The 24,880-nt window shown below is 35.8% G+C and overlaps 1 protein-coding gene across 6 annotated transcripts in view; it reads left to right on the top strand.

The window, feature by feature from the left end:
• SH3D19 (SH3 domain containing 19) overlaps positions 1-24,880 on the top strand; it is an 84,857-nt gene that overhangs the window by 34,457 nt on the left and 25,520 nt on the right. For 2 of the 6 annotated variants that reach the window (XM_083367807.1, XM_083367806.1), the window contains exons 3-9: positions 4,943-5,025; positions 6,482-6,522; positions 12,876-12,916; positions 13,899-13,941; positions 15,049-15,196; positions 18,069-18,276; positions 19,521-20,498. In XM_083367807.1, coding sequence (XP_083223933.1) covers positions 12,901-12,916; positions 13,899-13,941; positions 15,049-15,196; positions 18,069-18,276; positions 19,521-20,498 — 1,393 coding nt within the window. In that variant the 5' untranslated portion in view covers positions 4,943-5,025; positions 6,482-6,522; positions 12,876-12,900. The remainder of the gene's footprint in view (positions 1-4,942; positions 5,026-6,481; positions 6,523-12,875; positions 12,917-13,898; positions 13,942-15,048; positions 15,197-18,068; positions 18,277-19,520; positions 20,499-24,880) is intronic. The other 4 variants (XM_083367805.1, XM_083367804.1, XM_083367802.1 and 1 more) reach the window with 2 other exon arrangements.

The raw sequence follows: 24,880 nt of genomic DNA, 5'->3' as shown, positions 1-24,880 counted from the left end.
TTACTCAACTTAGTTGAAACTGTGCAGTAGGAAACTATCATAGTTGAATCAAGCTTATAAAAATACACCAGACTGAGGAGTATTGTGTTAAATATCTGTGTGACAGAAAAGAACATTTATACCTCCAACAGTGTGAAATATGACAGCCATACTTTAGACATCACTCCCTTAATTTACAACAATTAATAAACTTCAGGTTAAAAACACATGAGTATTCAGAGCTAAGAAATGCCTCTGTAGAAAGGAAAGTTTTATGTGGATAAGACAACTCTTTATAATTTATAATTATAAATTTATTATAAATTTATAATTTATCACTTCTAATTTCTAATGTAGCATGTTTATTAAAGTAGCTAGTGCACAGGAGTCAGAAATGGTTTTAAAAATACAAATAAAATTGTAGCTTTGCTAACTGAACTTAAGCAGACTTAGGTGGCTAAACCTATCAGGAGTCTTAATCTTTGAGGAAATTTAGAGAGCAGTGTTCTAACACAGAGGTCCCCAACCTTTTTAGCACCAGGGACCAATTCCATGGAGTAAAGTTTTTTTGGTGGACTGGAGAGGGCATGGTTTCATGTACTGCCTGCATCCTGTGGGTGGGGCTTTGCTTGTTTGTGTGGCCTGGTTTCTGGCATACTGTGGCCCTGTCCTAACACACCAGAGATAAATCCAAATTGAACAATTATTTGATCAGGTATATTTCAAGTGAATCTGTTTCAGTATCTGTTTAGTATCCACCTGAGCTATTACAAAATAAGGCTTACCAATATTCTGAGCAATGAAAATAAAAGTTCCCTAAGTTATGTTTATTTGACTATTGTAACTTATATTATTAAAAGACAACCTGCTAGAGACAAAATATGGTACTTGAATGATAATTTGAATTTGTCCCAGTCTCTGAATGGTAAAATAATTCTATACTGAGGTTATTCTGGCAAGTCACTAAGGCATGTAGTTGTAAAGCTCTTGGAAATAGATTTGGATAATGTTTCTGATAGGGTTTGACACACCCTTAAAAATGGTTTCTACAGCCTGAAAGCTACATACATCCAGGTTTCTGGATGCCTTAAATATTAGCCTCTACATACTGGGGCTGACTTTGGGTCAGTCACTCTCTCTTAGACCAACCTACTTCACAGGATTGTTGTTGTGGGGAAAATACGAAACGGGTTAGGGTTAGGGAATGTTAGATATGTTTGCTGCCTTGAGTTGTTTGTAAAAAAGTAATAAAAATGGGATATAAATAAACAGTGCTTTTTTGTAAAAGAAAAAGGTGCTGGAACTCACACATGTCATACAACCCACCTTGCCTACCCTACAAGGTTCCATCCAAAAAAGGTGCCGGAACTCTGTTCTGAGCGTTCTATGAGAAGAAAAGTCCTGCAAATAAATAAAATAAAAATATGTAGAAATGAAGGTAAATATTGGTCAGCACTTAAAAATGAGAGTATCACGGGTTAGGATGTAAGAGTTTTGTGTTAGGATATAACAAGTATTGTTTTCTTCAATGTAATGTAATAGAAATGTAATTAGAGACAGGATAACAACATTAAACATTTTGTTACTATAGCTCTGCACACTGTACTACTGCATTTGGAAAAACAAGTTTAGAAGAGGTGTGGTTGTATTACATTACTTTAGAATGTCTGCACATTGCATATTCATAAATGGCCACTCTTAACAAGTTTGTACTTCAAAATGTATAAAGGGTGTAACTCAGTTGAGTCAAAGAGAATTTGGAACAAGCTGTTACTGAACAGAAAAATAATGTTTTTGTAGAAGAGATTCTTTATTTTGTAAAGTTTTTAATCTTAAAATAATCTAGTATAAAATATGGAAGAACTGCTGGAATGGATTCTCTGGATCTTAAAAACTTAAAGTGTGAAGTTTTAAGTATTAAAATTGTTTAGATTCCGATCCACAAAGCTTATTTCCAAACACATTTGTTTTATAGTATTAATGCTTCGACAATAAATCTGTTGTTATCCTATTTTCACTTTTGTAGTATGGGAACCCATAGTGGTTTAATTTAATGTTTTTATCATATTGCTATACTGTACAATGTTGAAATATACAGTGTTGTGCCTTATTTTATGTCGAGACCCCAAACTAATTTGCCCATCTGGGAGAGCTAGTACTTAAGAACAAAACTAATTTTATGAAGGATAATTCATCATTAATATTTTCTCTTAGTTTGAAATGAGGAATAGATGAAGATCCAGAAAACCAGCCAGTGATTCACGCCTATGTGAGATAACAGAATCGTAGGGATATTTAACATCCTCTGTTATTATAAGAACAACTGCAGATGCTTTCATGAAGTTTTTTTTCTTGTTTGTGCTGGTAATTAAGAGCCTAAGAGAATTAAAACAGTGATGAGCATGTTATTATTATTTTTTTATTATTTTTAATTATTTATTTAATTTATTTATTTAATTATTTTTTTTATTATTTTTTATTATTTATTTAATTTCTCTCAAGAGACTCAGGGCGGTTAACAGGGCAATACGTAAAAGACAGATACAAAAGTTAAAATTATTAAAACATGATTAAACAATGCCCATAGTACAAATTTAAAATTAAAGTCATAATAACAAACCCACCCCGTCCCATCAGGCCAGGCCCGCTTCCTTAAAGAGATGGGTTTTAAGGTCGCGCCGGAAGGAGCGGAGGTCGGGCGCCATCCGGAGCTCTACCGGAAGATGGTTCCATAAGTCCGGTGCACCCACAGAGAACGCTCTCCCCCTGGGGGCCACCAGTCGGCATTCTTTGACCGGCGGCACCCTGAGGAGGCCCTCTCTGTGGGAGCGTACTGGGCGGAGGGAAGTTGACGCCGGCTGCAAGTGCTCCCCAAGGTATTCTGGACCCATGCCATGGAGGGCTTTGTAGGTGTTGTTGTTCACAATAGGTGACAAAAAAATTAAAGGTCCTTTTGTAAGCATCTTTTTAGAAATGAACTTTATCACATTTGGTAGATTTTATAATGCCTACAAAAAATTATTTTTGCCACTTCAGAAATCTCTACAAAAATATTCTTTCTTCTCAGTTTTCTGTATTTCTGCTTAAAAAGAGAAGAGGTTATTTATTCCTACTCAGAGCAGGAATCTTCAAAATTATAGTAGAAAATGCACCTAGTCCGCAAGGGACACTCTGTTGTTTGCCTTTACTTCTGGAGTCGCTTTTAAATAAAGGTTAGAAGCTGTAAAGTGAGAATGTTTGCCTCTCTTTTCTTCTCTTGATGACTTGAAAGGATCAGAAGGATTGCTGAAGTGATATGATGCACTGAATAGGAAAATAGGATGTAAAAAATAAAAATAAATGTTCTACTACAACTTCTAGACCTATTTCCTTTTATTCTTGGGTAATGTACAACCTGTTAAACAGGTTTTTTCCTCCTGTATTCTTCTCCTTCATAGTATATGCAATCTGTTTTCAGTTAGACTTCATTACCGAAGCACAATAAAATTATATAGATCAATTTAGTTGAAAAATTTTCAAGTTAATGTGAAATATATTTCAGGATAAAAATATAAGAGGGAAAGAGAACCATGTCAGTTAACATTGTATTATGTGGACCTCAGCAACCAAATATCAACATCCTGCTGGTGCTGCCCAGAAATTTTTGAAATAACACTTCATAGATATTTTTCAAAAACTGTGTGCAATTTATTGCTTTAATAGTAACCAGAGAAACTAAATGTTTGTGGTGACAGCTGTTTTATTGTATATACTTTTCTAGGGTTTCCTTTTGTTTTTTATTTTTATTTTTTGCTAAAGCTCAGATTAAAACAATAGAACATAAAATAGATTGTATTACTTTTATATAGAATTACTTTATCTAGTTACCAGTCCCTGGATGGGTTAAATGAGTAATCATGTGAAGGATTCTGTTTTTTAGTTAGTAATTTTATTGAGGTTTTTAATAAACATAGTTAAAATTAATGCAAACTAAGCTAGAAGATAAAAAAGCTCAGAAGGTGCAAAAAAAGAAAAAAGAAAAAGAAAAAGGCAACAAAGACAATAATAAAAAGTGGTTTTCAACCTTCATCACACCAACATAAGCTAATATACTAACTTTTCTACCTATTTTAATATTACAAAATACCCATCCTGAGAGCCAAACTGTATCTAAACACAATACAGAAATCATCCTCTTTTCAATCATAGTTCATCAGTCTTTTTAAGAGTTACTAGAAATATCAAACATGCCTTATCAATAATAATAATAATAATAATAATAATAATAATAATAATAATAATAATAATAATAATAAAAAATAAATAAAGTTGGAAGGGACCTTGGAGGTCATCTAGTCCACCCCCCTGCTGGGGCAGGAAGCCCTATACCAAATGGCTGTCTAGTCTCTTCTTAAAAACTCTCCAGTTTTTAAGGGGGATTCTTAAAGGAAAACTGTATTTTAAAACTTTTCAATAAAAAAAAAAAGAAAACTCTCCAGTTTTGGAGCATTCATTGCTTCTGGAGGCAGGTTGTTCCACTGGTTAATTGTTCTAACTGTCAGGAAGTTTCTCCTTAGATCTAGGTTGCTTCTCTCCTTGATTAGTTTCCATCCATTGCTTCTTGTCCTGCCCTCAGGTGTTTTGGAGAATAGCTTGACTCCCTCTTCTTTGTGGCAGCCCCTGAGATATTGGAACACTGCTATCATGTCCACCCTCGTCCTTCTTTTCATTAAATTAGACATACCCAATTCCAGCAACCGTTCCTTATACGTTTTAGCCTCCAGTCCCCTAAACATCTTTGTTGCTCTTCTCTGTACTCTTTGTAGAGTCTCAACATCTTTTTTACATCGTGGTGACCAAAACTGGATGCAATATTCCAAGTGTGACCTCATCAAGGCATTGTAAAGTGGTGTTAATACTTCACGTGATCTTGATTCTGTCCCTCTGTTAATTCAGCATAGCACTGTGTTGGCTTTTTTGGCAGCTGCAGCACACTGCTGGTTCATATTTAAGTGATTGTCCACTAGGACTCCAAGATCCCTCTCGCAGTTACTACTATTGAGCAAGGTACTCCCTATACTATACCTGTACATTTGGTTTTTCTTGCCTAAATGTAGAACCTTACTTTTTCACCATTGAATTTCATTTTGTTAGATAGCGCCCGGTGTTCAAGTCTATCCAGATCCTCCTGTATCTTAAGCCTGTTTTCTGGAGTGTTGGCTATTCCTGCCAGCTTGGTGTCATCTGCAAATTTGATGAGTTTCCCATCTATCCCCTCATCCAAATCGTTGATGAAGATGTTGTAGAGCACTGGGCCCAGAACAGAGCCAAATAATAATAGTGGTCAAATAACTGAACTTTACATTCCTCCTTTTTGTTGTTCATAATCTTGACCTATAAATCTAGGCTGCTGGAAATAGTTGATTTGGAACATCAGAATTTGCCTGTATGTGATGATTCTCATTGTCCTAAATTGATTTCTGGATTTTGAACTGTATCTCAAATATGGTAAAATAATATATTTTACCAATATATATTTATCCCAGGTAAAACAAAACAAAACAAATAAAAAACCCAAAATATATTGCCTGCATAAATATTTATCTATTCCTTTCAGGGATGATATAATAAAGGACAAAATGAATGAGTTCAACTAGCATACTAAATTGTGGCTGACTTATTAAGCAGGTTTATATTAAATTGGATTAGCCACCAAACATGAAGACTGAGTTCTCACAATAGTAAAGCATAACCAGTCAAACCCATACTACAGCTTCATACAGTGTATTTCAAGTTAGTGTAGTGTTAGTACTAAAAGCATCACTTCTGCCCATATTTCTGTATTTTGGAGCATAGAAACTATTCTCAGTATCCAAATTCCAATATCCTGAAGTAACTGATAAATTGGTAAACAACTGAATGTTTTCTTGTAGCCATGTGACAATCCCTGTAGTTCTTCTTTCCATAATTGATTTTAGTCAGTCAATGAAGAAGGAAAATTTTACCTTTTTTCTGTAAATCTGCTCATTTGCAATAATGACTATAAGTAGTCCTCGACTTACAATCACAGTTGAGCCCAAAATTTCCATTGCTAAACAAGGAGTTGTTAAGTGAAATTTGCCCTATTTTAATGACCTTTCTTGTCACAGTTAAGTGAATGACTGCAATTGTTTAGTTAGAAATACAGTTGTTAAGTGAATATGGCTTCCCCATTGACTTTGCTTTTCAGAAGGTCACAAAAGGTGATCACATGACCGTGGGACATGGCAAACGTCATAAATACATGCCAGCTGCCAAGCATCTAAATTTTGATCACATGACCACAGGAATGCTGCAACAGTCCTAAGTGTGAAAAAGAGTCATAACTCATTTTTTACAGTGCTGTTGTAATTTTGAATGGTCATTAAAATGGTTTTAAGTCGAGGACTATCAAAAGCAATGTTTTTGAATAATTCTCTATCAAATGATCTGTATTTTTGTATAATGTGTAATTATATTTTTGTTCTGTTTTTCATTTTTTAAGCCAAGGTCCCTTGTCATCTATTAAAGCAGCAATCAAGAGAAGTAAGTAGATTTTTGGTCTATTATATCCACCTGATGAATGCCTAAGAGATGAACAAATGTTTATTAACATTTTCATTAAACGGACTGCAGGTGCTTTTAATGTTATTTGTAAGTTGATTAACCATTGCAGATATATTGTGTTTCTTCCCTGATCTGTCTGTCATAGATATTTCAAATTCTAGGATTGACTATCATCATTATACACGACCTGATTCTTGTTGTTTAGTTTAACAGATACATGTGTTTCTTTTTGAGTTCCTTTAAATGGAATTCATGATAATATATCAAAATTATGTAAGTTGCATGCAACATATTTTGATAAAAATAAATGAGTTAGATTATTCAGATCAGTTGTTCCCCTTCCCACCGAACATACGTTTAAAGGAAAAAATGTTGATAAGGTAGAGTATTTTATATGTATTTCTTTCCTTATATTTCATTCTCATTTTTTTAGTATAAAAACCTGAGTTGGATTGCCCTACCCTAAAAAATAAGCCCTAGTTTTGGGGCGAGACATACAATTAAAAACCAAGCTAGGGCAGGGTTAGGGGTATGGATCTGCCCCATGCGCCCCTCACCCACTTACCTTGCAGCCAGGCCTCTCCTCAGTGGTCCACTTCTTCTGCGGTGTCTTCTGCAGCCAGGCCTGCATTTCTCAGTCATAGGCCTTTCTGGAAGGCCTGTGCAGCCAAGAACCAAGCTAGGAATTCAATCCATAGCTCAGTTCTGCAAGATCTCTGCAGCCAAGGTACTCAGTTGCATAGGCCTTCTGGAAAGGCCTGACTGCAAAATGCAGGCCAAAATGCAGCTGCAGAATGCAGCTGCTCCTTTGGTCCCAGAAGAGGTGGACTTGCTGGGCGGGGCTGTCGCCTCCGTAGGTGAGTAAGACTTGGTGCCTCTTTTGGAGCCAGAAAAAAAGGACCCTGTCTTATTTGCGGGGAAACACGGTAGTGTTTGATTTCTATCCTCTAAATAATCTGAACAATAGCAATAGCACTTAGACTTGTATACCGCTTCACAGTGATTTACAGCCCTCTCTAAGCAGTTTACAGAGTCAGCATATTGCCCCCAACAGTCTGGGTCCTCATTTTACTGACCTCAGAAGGATGGAAGGCTGAGTCAACTTTTGAGCCGGTGAGAATCGGAATTGCCAAACTGCAGGCAGTCAGCAGAAGTAGCCTGCAGTACTGCCTTCTAACCACTGCACCCCTATGGCTTAATAATTGGTTGAACACATCACTACCATAAATTAAAATATGAAATTGTCTAACATTTCTTTGAATTTGGATGATGAGGAAATTTATAGTTAACAAACTTTTTCAAAAAATTCTCTTTGTAAAAGAAGAAAAAAATGATTGTTGTAAAACTTGCTATGGCTTGTTATTGTAATGCTAAGTTATGTTAATGTTAATTCTGAATCAGAATTAAAAGCAGGCTGACAGAAGAAGTACTGATCTGGAATCAGGAGGAAAGGAATCTGGTTCTTGCTTCTTCTGTCTAATAAATGACAAAATAATACTCTATTTCTTTTTTAGCTGAGCCTGAAACCATGTCATTATATTTAGTGACTGTAAATTATACTGTGGTACAGCACGGGGGATATTATTAGCATTTGTTTGATCTTAGAGTTATTTGAATAGCTGAAAGATTTGTTTATTTTTGGTGTTTTTATGTCATAGCAATCAGTACAAATCTAAGCAGCTTACAATATCAACAGCTTATATTATCAGCAAATGAGTAAATATTAATTGATAATCATAACAATAACACAAATTCTTTATAATAATCAGTCAAGAATTGTATACCTTATTAATAGCACCACCATTGTTCACCACAGGCACAATTATCTTTTACCCCAGGGTTTTGAAGGTCCAGGCACAAATTCTGTATATTATAATATAGTGTTCTACTCCAGCAGTCCCCAATCTTTTGGATGTCAGGGACTGGTTCCATGGAGGGTGATTTCTCAGTGGACCAGAGTATGTGTGTGGTTTCACATGTTGCCTGTTCTACTCAACAGAGCCCCTGCAGAAAATGCCTGCTTTTGAGTGTCTTCCAGTTATATTTCATATGGGTTGGGCCTCTCAGCAAATGTTCTCTGCACAAATGCTTTGGTTGGATGGATTAGTTCTATCATCCAACAGATAACCAGGATTCCTGCCATGAGGACTTTAGAACTGATAAGTAGCACCTTGAACTACAACCAGAAGCATCCAGTGTAGCTCCTACAATAATTGGTGCTTTAGAACTATGCTTATAATCTCTTTAGCATATGCATAGGCACAATTTGCACCAGTTGTAGTTTTGGGATGCACTTCAAGGGCAGTCCCATGTAGAATGTATAATAGTATTCCAACAGTGAAATGATGGCATGAGCAACTGTTGCCTATACTTCTGCCTCCAGATAGGCAGGGTAGCTGCAGCTAGATAAAGGTGACCCTGAGTACAGGTTTCATCGGCTATTCCAACAGCAGCTAAGAGTTGTGGAGGACCCACAAATTATGAGCTATCTATTTCTAAGGTAGCACAACTACATATTTATCTCAAGCCACTTGAATGATGTGGCATGCTGATCTGGTATCTGAAAACTATTAAGGGTTAGGATCTTGGCAACATGGAATGGCTGATGGCTCAGAAGTCACTGATTCTCTGACAAGGCCAACTTTCATACTATTATTTGCATTGTAAGAATGGAAAAATATACTATATGAAGAAGTATGATTATATTAATTCAAGCTTAAAGATAAATTATAATGTTCTAGATAATATAAATGCATGGCAGACTAAATTGAGTCTGATAAACTAATACTATTTCACTTCCTTTTCATCCCTTTACTCTTAAGCATTTTTGTCAAATTCTCACAATTTTTTACTTCAAACTAACATTATTGCTTGTATGGAATTGTCATCTATATAAATACAATTTTACTAAACTACTTTCCATGTTTCCTGTAACCATTTTCCAATCAAAGTAACTTTTCCCAGCTTTTTGAACCAAAGTTTCTCAAGAGTAGAGTTTTTTTCAGAAGATATTTTTAGGACAACTATTAATGACATTAATAGTTGTCCTAAAAATGTTTGTGTCTATTAATTAAGTTTGTCTCTTTTTCAAGTTTTCCCTTAACTGGGATAATATTCCAGCAAAAACAATTACATACATTAGAAGTGTAAAACCCTTTTCTAGAGTGCATAGAGGTTTGTGATTTTGTTATCTGTGATAGCACTATAAGTTTTCGCATCTCTCCCCTTTTTATACATTGAACACACTGATTGTGTGAGCATGTGTACAGATGAACATTTGTGCATATATTGAAATTGGTTGTATCCCTCTCTATATACTTATTTCTTTTTGTTTAGAATAGAAGGAATGTTTTCCTTTATAGGTAATTTATCTATAAACAAGCATTTTCTTCCTTGCTTACTTTATCTCTATTCACAAATATACACAATTATTTCCATTGAAATCTTTAATAACAAGACAACATTTCATGAGATGATCTAAAATATTATTACCTCTTCCCAGAATGTAGTAGTTCAGACAGTGAGTTCAGACATAAGCATACTGGTGAGTGCTTATGCAGCAATTTTACTGAAAGTTGTTATATATAAGTATGTACAACTTACATGCACAAAAGCATGCATACAGGGATATTTTATTTACTATTTACTAAATTTTTATGCCACCTATCTCCCCTACAAGATGACACTCTGCCACTCTGGAATATTATTATGAATAGCTGGTAGCTTTTACAAAATGATGCACACAATTACTGTATACATGCTTACAATAGTTTGGTTTGGAAAAATGAACAGGGAAGGCTGATGGGGAAAAGTACAGTCTCCGGTTTAGGAAGTTTTCTTCCCTAATTGTCTATAACCTGAGTTTGTCTTTAGGTTGGACTGCGTATTTCTGCAAATGAACTGCCTCTTGCTAAAACTGACAGAATAAGCTCATAAAGTAGTGGAGCTGTGCAATGTTTTCTGGAACTGTTGAAAACATGCTGTACCATGTTTCCCCAAGAATAAGACCTATCCTGAAAATAAACCCGAGCTTGATTTTTACGTGTGTACCTAATATAAGCCCTACCCCCAAAATAAGCCCTAGTTAAGAGCCTGCACAGCTGGCAGCCCACCCATTCTGCCTGGTTATTTATGGTGCTTCTGCCACGAGATGAGGTGGGGGAGGACTGGAGCTGCCCCATACGGCTTGCACCCACTTTCCTCAGGGCCCCCACTGCCAGGTGTCCTACTCCCCAACACCTACCTCACCTCCCTGTGGCGACACCAACAACCCTATCCAGCAGGAGCCCACATGGCCTCCACCAGCCCACTTCTTCTGTGGCCATTTGCTGCTGCTTCCATGCGTCGACCCCCGGCCTCCATTTCACCAGCAGAAGCCTTAAGGAAAGGCCTCTGCAGCCAAGAAGGAGCCCCAGGTTGAGAGACACGTCGCCCCCTCCCGACCTCCGTTCTCGGCTGCAGAGGCCTTTCCTGAAAGACTCTGCTGGCAAAATGGCTGTGGACAACACACACATCAACCCAGGGCTCCATTCTTGGCTTCAGGAAAGGCCTCTGCTGGCAAAATGGAGGCCAGGGTGACACACATGAGTAGCGGTGGGCCAGCGGCAGCCACATGGGCTCCTGCTGGATGGGGCTGTTGGTGCCGCTGATGCAAGATGAGACTAAAAAAAAGGACATCCCCTGAAAATAAGACCTATCTAGGAGTTGCCTTTAAGTTGGGCATACTTAACCTGGACATTGTTTGTATGTATGTAAAAGAAATGGTTTGGCATTTATTAGGTTTCAGTAAGTATAGTTCCATATGCCTAAGGGAAAATAACTTTATCATCAGATTAGATAAGTTACACTAAGAGATATTGAGGGGCTTAATGTCTCTAAAGCTGAACAGAATCTGAAGCTGGGTCTCCCTACACATAGCATAACAATCTAATGCTTATCTCACTGCTAGAAAGCTTTTTAAATTCAAGAAATAGCAATTTCAGTTGAGACCAAATTTACAAGCAGAGATTATATTTATATATGCATTGATTTTGACTGAAAGTTTTCTCAGTAAAGTTTGATTCTTTATGTGCAGATTTATATGAAGCATAGTGAGCCTTTACCTTTTAAAAACAGTGATAGATTATGATAAAAACAAGAGACAGATTCTGTTTCTCAAAGATAAATCTGTTTATCTGAATGTCCAAAACCCCAGAGGGACAACACAACCTCACCTGGCCTCTAGGCAACACACCTATTAAGTACTCAAAGGCTAGTAATCAGTTTACTATACCATTCTTCCCCTATTTTACTACAAGTTCTGTTGCTTCATGGCTTTTCTTTGTAAGCCCTCCTTCCGAAGAACATTAACTCTTACAATTGCCTTAGGCTGCTTCAGGCTATTTTAGTTTCCCAAACGAAGACAAACCACCTTCTCTCTCACCCCCACACCACCATACCCAGCTATCTGTCTGCTCAGCTTTTATAGCCACACATTGCTGGGCTATAGGTGCTGGCTAGTTTGCAGGTAGCCTGTCCTCCGACACTGAGGGAAAGTATAAAAGGAACATACATTTTTCCCAGAAAAAGTCAGTAATAAGGAAACATGAACATCTGTCGCAAAACTGATGTTTACTAAGAGAAAACAACATTTTGCCATTGTAGAACAGTGAAATTTTGAATAATACTAATATCTCCTATTAATATAAGTAGTTCTCGACTTACAACAGTTCATTTAGTGACTGTTCAAGGTTACAACATCATTAAAAAAGTGACTTATGACTGTTTTTCACACTTATGACCGTTGCAGCATCCTTGTGGTCACATGATCAAAATTCAGATGCTTGACAGCTAATTCATATTTATGATGGTTGCAGTGTTCAGGAGTCGTGTGATACCCTTTTGCAACTATCTGGCAAGCAGTGGAAAGCCAGTTTAACTTAACAATCATGTTACAAATTTACCAACTGCAGTGATTCATTTAACAACTATTGCAAGAAAAGTTGTAAAATGGAGCAAAACTCACTTAAATGTTTCACAGCAACAGAAATTTTGGGCTCAATTGTGGTCATAAGTTGAGGACTACCTGTACATGAGTGCTGAATAGTCAGGAAAAAAATGTACCAACAACTTCAAAATAAATTGTTTAAATCTGCAGTTTAAATAAATACAGTACAAAGCTGCTGGGAATTTTTTTAAGCCATATTTGAATTTTAAACTGGCATTAAAACACTGCCAGAGTTCATTTTGTGAGGGAAATAATACTATGATACCCTTTTCTGACTAACAAAGACAGTCTAATTCTTTTTTCTCTTTCTTTATCTTCTTCTGTAACCCTTCTTTTTCTTCTTTAGCACTCATGAATAGTGCACGTCAAATATGCCCCGTAGAAGAGGTATGTCTTTTCCCACTTCCCCACCTGGTGCTTTGGTGCTAAGAATTTGAAATTGTGTAATTAGAATAATTTGCTGCTGCATAATCAATTAAGTTTTTCTGCTAAATCATGTTATATGGAGACTATTCTTTCTAATTTGTTATTTTAATTATATAAGATAAATGCAAATGATTTCATTCAAATAAAATTTCAGTTATTTTAATAAGAAAATCTATAGTTAAGTTATTTTACATAATGAAATGTGTTCTAATATAACCATCTAACATAAGCATTATTTTTTTATTAGTAGTAGTAACCTTACTGAGGTTATGCTTGGAATGATGGTGTCACTTACTGGAAATGCCAGTCCACTTTTCCCTTGTCATTTGAAAGCACAGACCGTGAAATGGGGGTCTCAGGAAAGTAGGACAAATTGGCAGAATCCGTGACATATTGTTTTGGGTTCATATAGCATGCTAAGTCATTTAACCATGGTTGTTGGAAATTCACTTCGACTCATTTGTAGTAATAATGAATATATATGATGATGGATCACTAAGTAATTTCTGATTTATAAACCTGAAATGGTTCACTTAATAATGCTAAGCCAAAGTTCTTATGGTTTAATTCATTGTGTGGATGTTTTGCATATTTTTGGCCTTTGTATTAAAATGAGGTTAGATCAGGTACATGTGAAAGTTAAATCAAGCATATATAATTACTTTTTAATATTGTGGGGCTAATCTTGATTTCTCTATATATTGTCTCATGAGCTTTAAGGTATGTGTAATGAAACTTCCTTAATCACAGAGCCATAAGAAGATGCTGATCAAATGCTGGACTCAAAAACACTTTAATCATGTATTTTAATTAAATAATTTAATTATTCTTTTGATAATCACCTATAGATAATAATCATCTCTAAAGAATTTTGGGAAACACAAATTTAAATGTTATGTTACCAGTGGTAAAAAATGAATTGTTCATCTTTTTTTAAAATTAGCTTCTCGGACAACTTATCAAAGTGAACAGCAAAGAGAAAGAAGGTACGGTAATAATCACTCCTTCATTTGTAATTATTCTAGTCATAAAATAAGTGTAAGAGATGACTTATGACATATAAATGAAATGTTGATATCGGGTATCAAAATGTTGCATCGGGTATCTTTTATTACATATGTTACCTAGATTTAAATACGTTTTCTTTGGAAATTGTATTTTAAAATCAATCCTGTCTCCTGTGGCATATTCATTGGGCTGCATTAACTGAAAAAGAGATTTGGGATGGAAAGAACTCATATACTTTCAAGTACTTTGTTCTTTTATTTATTTGATTTCTATTCTTTCTGTCTAATTCTTCAACAATCAGGATGGCATCTGGTGATTAAAAGCATAATATAACCTAAACTAACAATACAGTTAAAATGAATTTTGATATTAAAAATTTATAATAAATTAACAATTATAGTCTTGATAGAAGACAAGTGACTTTTATCATTTTCCAAAATATTGGGAAAAGTGGCTAGGGTGAAAGGATTTCTTATGTGCATGAATGCTGTTATCACAAAGTGATAAATCAAGTCTGTTGAGATTGGACATACAGGATACTATCAATTTTTGAGGACTACAATATTTTATGTGTTGTGGCAATTCATGTCTTAAATACCCAAAATTATATTGGCTGATTATTTAGAGCAGGAATGCCCAACCTGCAGTTCATGAGCTGTAAATAGAAATGACATCTACTAATACAGCTCCACAAGGTAATAAAAAATATAGAAAAATAAATGAAGTTTGTGGTTCATATACATTAACTATATTACATATTTTATACGCAGCCCTAGATAATTCTTCATTGTGGTGCAGGCAAAAAAAAAGGTTGGATAACCATGGTTAAAACAAATCTGTGTGCATATTTCAAAACTTCAAAAATTGAATTCTTGCCAATTATAAGAACGTTGGAGATTTGACTGGCTTCTTAGATATAGGAAACAGAAACATAAGGTGGTAAATGGACTTATCTATGGGCACCGATGTATTGAAGAATGAGAAAAGGTGTTTCCCAGCAATTGAATTAGAAAAACCCAAACACTTTCCAAATATTGTGTAACCATAAAGACTGAATTTGGTTTTATTCTTTTCCCCCCATCCAGACGCCCTGAAATCACAATAGTTGCAGCTGAGCCACTTGGACCATCCTCCTGGTTTCCAGGTGGAAACCGTGTCCCTCAACAAGGGCTACTGTTCCAGTCAACTCATAGCCAGACACCTTGGAGAGCCAGTGACCTTGTTCCAGCAGAGGTGAGGAAGCACAGGATTTCCTCCTTGGTTCAAATTGATGTTTGTTTGAGCATTATAATATAGTGAAATAACTGTAGTATCAGAATTCATTGTTAACAGCATTTAGGACATGGACAGTGAGTTCAGGGGAAGATAGGGTGAACTGAAGAGGCAAAAAATAGAACTGATGATCAGAACGTAATAAAAAGCCAGAAGGTAGACTGGCTTTTGAAATTCCTCTCTAAAATTGAGATTGTCCATAAATTCTTCAGACAATTGCTTCTCATGAGGCAACTATTGTTTACTATTGTTTTTTCACTATTGTTCATTCTGTATACCTACCTTATTCTGTACACCGCCCCGAGTCCCTCGGGAGAAGGGCGGTTTATAAAAACAAACAAATAAATAAATAAATAAATAAACTATAAGCCTGCAATCTCATAGATGAGGGATTTTAGCTAACAAAGGATACTCTATTATTAAGGTGGTGATGTATTAGGGTAAGAAACAGAAAATGTTTATGAAATAGAATAAGAATATATTTAAGTAACTAATATGTGTATTTTAGACATTAGATTTTTTATGAAGTGAGATAAAGGAAATTTGGGTTACCTGAAAGTCAAATACTATGGATATTAAAGGTTAAATTGGAGTACTATAATTAAAAATTAAAAATTAGGTAAAACTTAATAATAGGATATGGATTGTTTATCAAGATTTATGTATAAGCAAAAAATGTATTCATAAATGCAATAATGAAGTTTTCACTGAGTTTGATGCAATTAGAAATTTACTAGCTTAAATATGAAATAGCAAATGTTAAGAGAAACAGAGAAGAAATATTTGATGATGTAATCTGAGATATGTACTAAAGTTTTTGTTATTGAACTATTCACCCAATCACCTTCTAAATACTCAAATGTAAAACTGGAAAACCAATAAAATATTATATAAAAAAAGCTTGCAGTCTCTTGCAGTTTGGAGGTCTGGGAGACAAGGGAATACAGGTAGTTCTTGATTTACAATAGTTCATTTAGTAACTGTTCAAAGTTACAACAGCACTGAAAAAAGTGACTTCTGGCCGTTTTCACACTTATGACCATTGCAGCATCACGCTGGTCACATGATCAAAATTCAGATGTTTGGCAACTGGTTCATATTTATGATGGTTGCAGTGTTCTGGGGTCATGTGATCAACTTTTGCAACCTTCTAACAAGCAAGGGTAATTAGAAAGCCAGATTCATTTAACAGCTGTGTACTAATTTGACAACTGCAGTGATTCAGTTAACAACTGTGGCAAGAAATGTTGTAAACTGGGGCAAAATTCAAAACACGTAACAACATAAAGTTTGGACTCAATTATGGCCATAACCACAGTTGGTGCCTTCAAAAGAAACTAGGTTCACATACTTCTTTTATTAAACAGTTTTGGAAATTGCTTGTTAACTGCTTTTCAGTTATTAGGAACCTTTGCATTGACAAATTGTACAGTGAGTATCAATCCTCCTGGGTAAATCAAACAGGAAACATGAATAGATAAGCTAAATCTTCTTTGCAAGGCTACATTAATAGAGTCTGAAAGTACAGATTTGTATCCTTCACTTTTAACTGCTTCCTCCAATAGGGTGGATCCTTCCTTAGTTTCCTCTGAGCAAAAAATGACTTGGGCTCTTATTTGATTGGTTCCTAAGCAGCATCTCTTCTCTTTCTTCAAGGTCACCCATTTGTTCCATTACATTGAGTGTCCATCAATCCTTAGCAAAACAAGTTTTAAATTTAAGTTTATGGCCTTATTTTTTTTCTGGAATAAACAGCATAGAAGTGAAACTTTTATAGAAAAAGTAAAACTTTGATTTTAGAAGATTACAAAGGGACTAAGGGTCCAGATAAATTTGAAATAAGATTTTGGAATTAATTATAACAGTCCTCATGGGAAAATGCTTTGGTTTTGAATTGGTTTTTTTTTTTAAAAAAATAATGATACAATAGCACTTTGATGCTTGGACATTAGAGGGAACCAAAAGGAACTAAAGATTGCCATTAAAGAAGAAGAATGCTTAAATTTGACTTACTAAAACAGGATGCAGTAAAGTATTTTAATATTGGACATATTAAAGGTACTTTTTTGAACAATAGACCCAGACGTTAATTTTAAGAGTGTCTGCGTCTACAGATAGACTGTATTTAAAAGATGTTAGGGAAGAGGAACAAGTTTTACTGGATAGGATTGAGGCTGCTATGAAGGTGAATTTGAAGATCTAAATGGCAAAATGATATGAAAAAAGATTTTATACTGGACATACAAAAGAAATCAGTGGAAGCCTTAATAATTAATAGGGATATATACATAACAAACCAAGAGAGTGACCTGGAGAATTTTCTTATATTGTATTTACAAAAGATGCTTCTTAAGGCTTTGAAGAATTTCAGGAGAAAAAAAATGAAGAAAAAATAAAAAGAAATAAAGTTTTAGAGCATGATTTGAAGGAACTAAAGATCAAGTTTGTTAAAAGTAAAAGGAAGGAATATGAATTTGGTTTATGTAATCATGATTAAAATAGATATGTTATATCTGGTAACTCTTAATGAACATTAGCTGATAGGACTGAAATGGTGAGGTTTTAAGGATTTGTTTTTAGATAATAGATGGGTTATGGGAATAACAAATATTGTTATTTTTTCTATTTTTATTTCCTTTTCTTTTTTAACCTATTTTTTCTTTTTCTTTTATTTTTTAGTTTGTATTAGTTTTTTTTTATCATAGCTGGATTTTTTTAAATAAAATTACTATTAAAAAAGAATTTAGGACATGGACTAGGATTTCATACATTTATAAATGCTGAATTGTTAACACTAATAGTGTGGTGTACATTTGGTATTTTTATTTTTCAGCCACCTTCATATGAGCAGGTAATCAAAGAGATCAATCAAGTGCCAATCATCCCAGCCAGCAATAATAATGCTACCTGTGCTGCTAATTCTAGATGTACTACTACATCTTCAACACAGACTGACTTTCCAGAAGAGATAATCAGCAATTTGCCAGGAATAAATGTGAAAAATAATCTCTCCATTCTTTCTGAATGCAAAAATACTCCAGGTATGTTCCTGTTAATTTTAGTTTGATGATGTTTAAAAGGATTGTATTGGATAGAATATTTTTTTTTATTTTGATAGCTATATTATGCAAAATATATGTTGTGGTTTCAGCTATTATTTGTATGGCTTGACACAAAAGTCTTATAACTGAAAAAAGATGGCATTGGTATATATAATAACATTTAATATATGCCACCAGGGCACAGCCATACAATTAGATATTGAGTAGTGGGTAATTGAAAATCTAGGGGAATATAACTCAAACATATTTTTCAGAAGTTAAAAATGAATAAAAAATAAGTTATAAAATATGACCTTGGGGGAAAGATCTTTCTTGCCCATAATAGCCAAACTTGAAATTCCAAACTTCTTGCAAACTGAAAATAATTTTCCAATTACTTAAAGAAATGAACAAATATTTAGCCAAAGAACATATTTTGTAAACATATTTTTCTGGTAAAAAGCAATCTACTGTAATTTTTATTAACAAAAATTATGTGCTGAAGGTGTATATCTCAACATTGTCATAAAAAATGAACCCACAATGCATCTTGTATTCCACCAGTGAAACAATCCATCAATGTTACATATGCATAGTTGATTATCATGATTGAAATGACCAAAATACTTTAAAAAATCTTATTTACACAAACTGTTTATCAGCAAGTAAATTCTAATGCACAGACAATTTAAAAGTCATATCTGACTTTTAGTGAGATATGAAAAATAAACATAAATAGGCTTAGTTAAGATATAATCTAATTAAAACTACAATTATTTTAGTAGATACTGACCAAAGTTTGAAAGATAACTTTTGCATATGTTTTCAAAATATGTTTGGACACAATATACAATTTCTATAGGTTCTTAGGTGAAATTTTATTATCTATTTGCTCTTAGCACTGATATCATATTCTGCAGATAATTGAACTGATTCTATGACTGTGGGATGATGCTATGCAATACTTATTTTAAAAATGATTAGCCTAGTGCAGTGGTTCTCAGCCTGTGGTCCATGGACCCCTGGGGGGCTGTGATGTCATCACAGGAAGTCCGTGAAATCTTGAAGAAATATTCTGATTTAAATCTTGAGTTAAATCTTGGTCTGTGGCTGTGGTCTATGGCCACAGAAGGTATTTAAAGGGTCCATCGTGAAGAAAAGATTGAGAACCACTGACCTAATGTGTTATTTGATGTTGCAATCTTTCAGTGAAACCTATTGTATATGTACATTGCTTTTTACAGCTATACATATTTCTCAGAAGCCATCCAGACCTTCATCATCTCTGATAAACAACAATCTTCCCATAAATGAACAACTCTTAGTTATTTTAGAAGACCAGACATCTCAAGAGCAGTCTAATGCTGGAGTATATCCTGTGCCAAAACCAAGATCAAAAGGCAATCTGAAACCAGTGGCTAAAGACAATCAAACAAACAATCAGGAACAAACCAGCCCATCAAGGACCGAAAATGATGAGTTATCTAATCCTTTGATGTTCCTACTAGACAGTAGCCTTAGGGAAAGTCATATAGTAATGGACAGCATGGATACAGAGAACAACCAAAGTAATGTATTATCACGGATTAAATCATTTGAAATGCAAGGGAACATTGAAACTTCAGGACTAGCCAAGAAACCAGAAGCATCTCCACGCTCATTAGGCCCCAAACCTATCATTAGTGCAAAAAAGCCTGTAGTGGCACCAAAGCCAGGCGTTAACAGAGCATCAGGAGAATGGGAGTCTTGGACAGAAAGCAGACAAAAAGCCACCTCCCAAGAGAAGCCCCTTCAGTCTGAGGAAGTTGGGAGCAACATTATAACCAAGCCTGAATTGCCAAAGAAGCCAACATTAGTGACTGTAAAGAGTAATAGCAATGGGCTCCTTAATTCAGGAAGCGGATCAACTTTGGAAAATACTGATGGACAGAGAAAAGTTCCCGTTCCTGCTCCTAGGCCACTTCTTCCCAAGAAGTCAGTCTCTTTTGAAAGTCCTTCTCTTCCTATGCTTCCCCTGAAACCAACATGTACTGTTCCCAAGCACCCTATAGCTGTCCAATCAAATGCCTTTAGATCCCCAGTGGAGTGTTTGCCAAGCAGTGTTGTACCATCTCCAACACAAAATATTACTTCTGCAGAAGGAGATTTGATCAGCTTTGATGATGATGTTTTATCCTTTAACCCTGTCAAAGCTGCTCAAGAAGTTTCTCATTCAGAATCAGGTAAGCTTTAAAAAGAGAAAATGAGCTTTTGTTAAAAAATAGTTTCAGGTTGTATAGTACATTCAGGTACATTTTAATAGCAACATTAGTATGTATATAAAAACTGAAACCAAAACTCATTCATCTGCAAATGTTTCTGTCTACGATGGATTTAGTCAGATGCACTGGTGAACTTTCTAGTTGAGGACTGTGGTATCAAATCAATGCCTATTCAGTTATTACAGTATTCTTATTTGACATTAGCCTCCAAATACATGGTTGGCAGAATTACTGGATTTTTTTGTTTATTTGTTGCTATCTTCCATGTTCTCCAAGTTAACAGAAATATGATAAAATTTAAATGCTATTTGGATTACAGTATGCCAAAGACTCCAGATAAGCTTTCAGGTTATAGCCAGGATTGGTTTGTGTGCTTAACTTTAAGGAAACTGAACTCTGGAGCGGCCCTCCTTATCTTTGATTTCTTAGAAAACACATGCTTGAATTACAACAAAGGAAAACAATGTTTTGAAAAATACTATTGCCACATCTAACAGTAAATACTGTAAATTGCAAGACGCTTCTATAAATGTTTCAAACTAGGTAACATCAGGTCAGGAACTCCACTCCTGACTAGCACTGATGATGTTTATTTATTTATTTATATTTAAATTTATATACTGCCCTATTCCCGTAGGACTCAGGGCGGTTTACAGGGAAAATTAAAAGTTAAAATACATCATACATTACCTAGTTTAGGGCTTTTCAACCAGTGGTACGGGTACCACCTGTGGTACATTGGCACCTGGTAGGTGGTACGTGATCATCCTAGAAAAGTGCTAGCGGGGGAGGGGAATGAGCTGAACCGGTGGCAGCCCAGCACAAGCCTGAGCGAGAGACGGCTGGAGCTGCAGGGCTGTCGGGGCTCTGCAGAAGCACCGGGATCAGCGCTAGGATCCAGCTGGAGCTCGGCGCTGATCCTGATGCTTCTGAGCCCAGAAGAAGCGCCAATCAGCTGGAATGTTGCAGCACCTCCTGGGTCTTGTGATTTACATTCAGATGCCTGGCAACTGATTCATATCTATGACAGTCACACTGTCCCAGGGTCATTTTTTTGGGTCATCATGTTTTTGACACTCGGATGTTGCCATATCCTAAAAGTGGTACAATGGGTGAAAAGGTTGAAAAGCCCTGACCAAGTTTAAGTAATGAAATGCATGCAAGAAAATAACCAAGCTCAGGGAGCACCAAGGACCTCTCATTTCAACCCTGAATTGTATTTTATTCTTTCTGTTCTGCTGTCATTATTCCTTTTGTTGCTTGTTTATCTGGAATCCTGTCAGGACCCGCCTCAATCCACATCTTAGGAAATAAGAACTCTTGGATGCAAGTTTAGTCCAAAAGGAAAATGTTTACTAGGATGGAATCGATTGTGGGAATACAAGACGGAATCTGACAAAAGTTACATTTCAATCCTATATAAACCATCCCCATTTCAGCCGCTCCCCTCATCCATTTGGTCAGGCTGTCGTCAGTTGCTAGGTGTCAGGTCCTTCCATGGGAAAGGGAACTCTCCTTGGTTTTATGGTTATTGCTTTCCTTTTCAGTTGTAAATGAAGATACAAACCAGACCTGTCTGTCCCCCTCCCTTCCCCCGTTAAAACATCCCCTGTTGTTTGAAAATCGCTTTAGTAACCATCCTCTCCCCCCCCCCTCGGAGAGATGACAGAATCCTCAGAAATAGCACGTTGTTCTACCTATACAATTAAGAAATGTGATATAAATGGATTCTGACAAATCCCTCCAATTCTCATTACTCCTTTTGTGCTTGTTTATCTGGAACCCCTCCACCATTTTGAATATTTGAAGGGGAGGGAAAGAAAATATATAGTATTATATAAATATATTTTATACTATCCAGTATAGTAATAAACTTTTAATATTTCTTTCAGATTATTTTTAAGGTGTGAGCTTTGCACATATTTTCCCTGAAATATTTCATAATAATTTGCTTTCCAATTTCTCAAATCCTTCCTTTCTCATTAAAATTTGTAAACATTTGGTCTTCTTTGAATTATGAAATTTTAGTTATTTCAAATACTGACAGAATTATCCTTCTTCAGAATTTACTTTTACAACAAAGAGAACTGAACATTAGTCTGTAATTGAACAGAAAAAAGGCACTGGCTTATGGTTGATTTTTTTGAAATTCAGTTCAATTTTTTATTAAATTTTTTGTAAGGCTTGCATAAAAAATACTACCGGTAAGTTTGAGGTCTGATAATAACACTGAGGAAATATGTACCAGAGAGGTTAAGAATTAAATAAATGTACTTGTATGAATTTACATGTCAAACCCAAATAGTTGCAAGAGTGAATGCAATTCTGGGAACCATTGTGAACACTTTTGAAATTTAATAAGCTAATTATTGTTACTAGAAATGCAAGTGGAACATACTGATGCTGATAATTGGTTGGTGTAAACTAATAATTCCTATATTGGACTTAGTAATTTTTAGCTCTAGAATCTTAGCTGTTTGTGTGAAATAGACTACTTTTGTGTAAATACGTGTATATTAGAAATACAATTTTATATACTGATTTATAAAAGATTTTCAACCAGTGGATAGCAAAGGTCCCAGTCAAAGAAGAATCTTATTATAATTAACAATGTTTATAGGCAGACACGGTGGCTCAGTGGGTTAGGACTGTCGATCAGAAGGTCGGCAGTTTGGCGAGTCGAATCCCGAGTGCCGTGTAACAGAGTAAGCGCCTGTTACTCGTCCCAGCTTCTGCCAACCTAGCATTTCGAAAGCACGTAAAAAATGCAAGTAGAAAAATAGGGACCACTACGGTGGGAAGGTAACAGCGTTCTGTGCGTCTTTGGCGTCTAGTCATGCCGGCCACATGACCACGGAGGTGTCCTTTGACAAGCACTGGCTCTTCGGCTTTGAAACAGAGATGAGCACCGGCCCCTAGAGTCGGAAACGACTAGCACGCATGTGCGGGGGAACCTTTACCTATGTTATTTTATTTAAATTGTTTTTATTTACTCTTGTAAGATTTTTTTATTTACTCTTGTGAGGTCCTTCTCCCAGGGTGGAAGTAGTAGAGGTGACAGAGAAATGGAATAATACCATTTCTAGTCACTTGCCTTGATGCTATATGGCCAGGAGGTACAATTACTCTCTCATTCTTAATTTTTACCTTCTTACTTGCCAACAGTCTCAAAGTTAAAGAGGAGGATGCAAGGCCATGATGCCTCTTTCGCTCACCACTTGAACAGAGTTGGTAGCAGGAACTACCAAGCCAGTACCTCAGAGCAGGAGTTGGGACCAAAGGGTGAAGTCCAGAAAGTTTAGAGAGGATGTGTGAACTCTTCAGCTAATCATCCTATGAACTCAGCTTGAATGCCACCACATGAATCACAACAAACAGAAAAAAGAACTATTTTCATAATTATAATTTTTCACCCTATAGCTGGTCACATTGATGGGATGGAAATAACTGCAGGAATTTCCTGGTTTTAACTTCATAAACTAGTTCTATAGTTTTTAAAGTAAATTGTAATCTTCATTCTTTGGTATTTAAATTAACTAGTGCTTCAACAGAAAATCAGTTTTTTAGTACCATTTTATTTTTGTATAAATAAAGCACAACTGATCTACTTAAAAATATCTGCCTATAAAAAAGGTAAAGATAAAGGTTCCCCCACACATGTGTGCTAGTCGTTTCCAATTCTAGGGGCCAGTGCTCATCTCCGTTTCAAAGCTGAAGAGCCAGTGTTTGTCCAAGGACACCTCCGTGGTCATGTGGCTGGCATGACTAGACGCCAAAGACGCACAGAACGCTGTTACCTTCCCACCGTAGTGGTCCCTATTTTTCTACTTGTATTTTTACGTGCTTTCGAACTGCTAGGTGGGCAGAAGCTGGGACGAGTAACAGGCGCTCACTCTGTTACGCGGCACTCGGGATTCGACCCGCCAAACTGCCGACCTTCTGATCGACAAGCTCAGCGTCCTAACCCACTGAGCCACCGCGTCCCATAAAATAACATAGCTACTGTCTAAAATATTTTCTTATTTCCTAAAGTTAACTTGAATCTTAAAGTCCTCTGCTTCTTTCCCCTGCATCTCTCCCAGCCCCTGAGGATAATTCCAGCCATTTATTTATTAAATTTAATGAAAGATATTGGAAAAATAGTATACACTCTTTTTTTTATTCCCAGATTAAGCACAACAAATACTCCCTAGAACTCCCTAGAAAATAACACTTTTTCCTACGAGGAAAGAGAGGGGCTGGTACATTAGCCCTTTCTTTTTATGAACAAAATCATGCTTTCCAATGTATGTTCAGTGGCTTAGTGACTGGCTCTCATTCCTGTGAATGTGGACTGGCATCAT

The sequence above is a fragment of the Vipera ursinii genome (assembly GCF_947247035.1).
Source record: "Vipera ursinii genome assembly, chromosome: 7".
Lineage (NCBI taxonomy): Eukaryota > Metazoa > Chordata > Lepidosauria > Squamata > Viperidae > Vipera > Vipera ursinii.
Note: the sequence above shows the minus strand (reverse complement) of the source record. Positions and strands in the feature narration are given on the sequence as shown.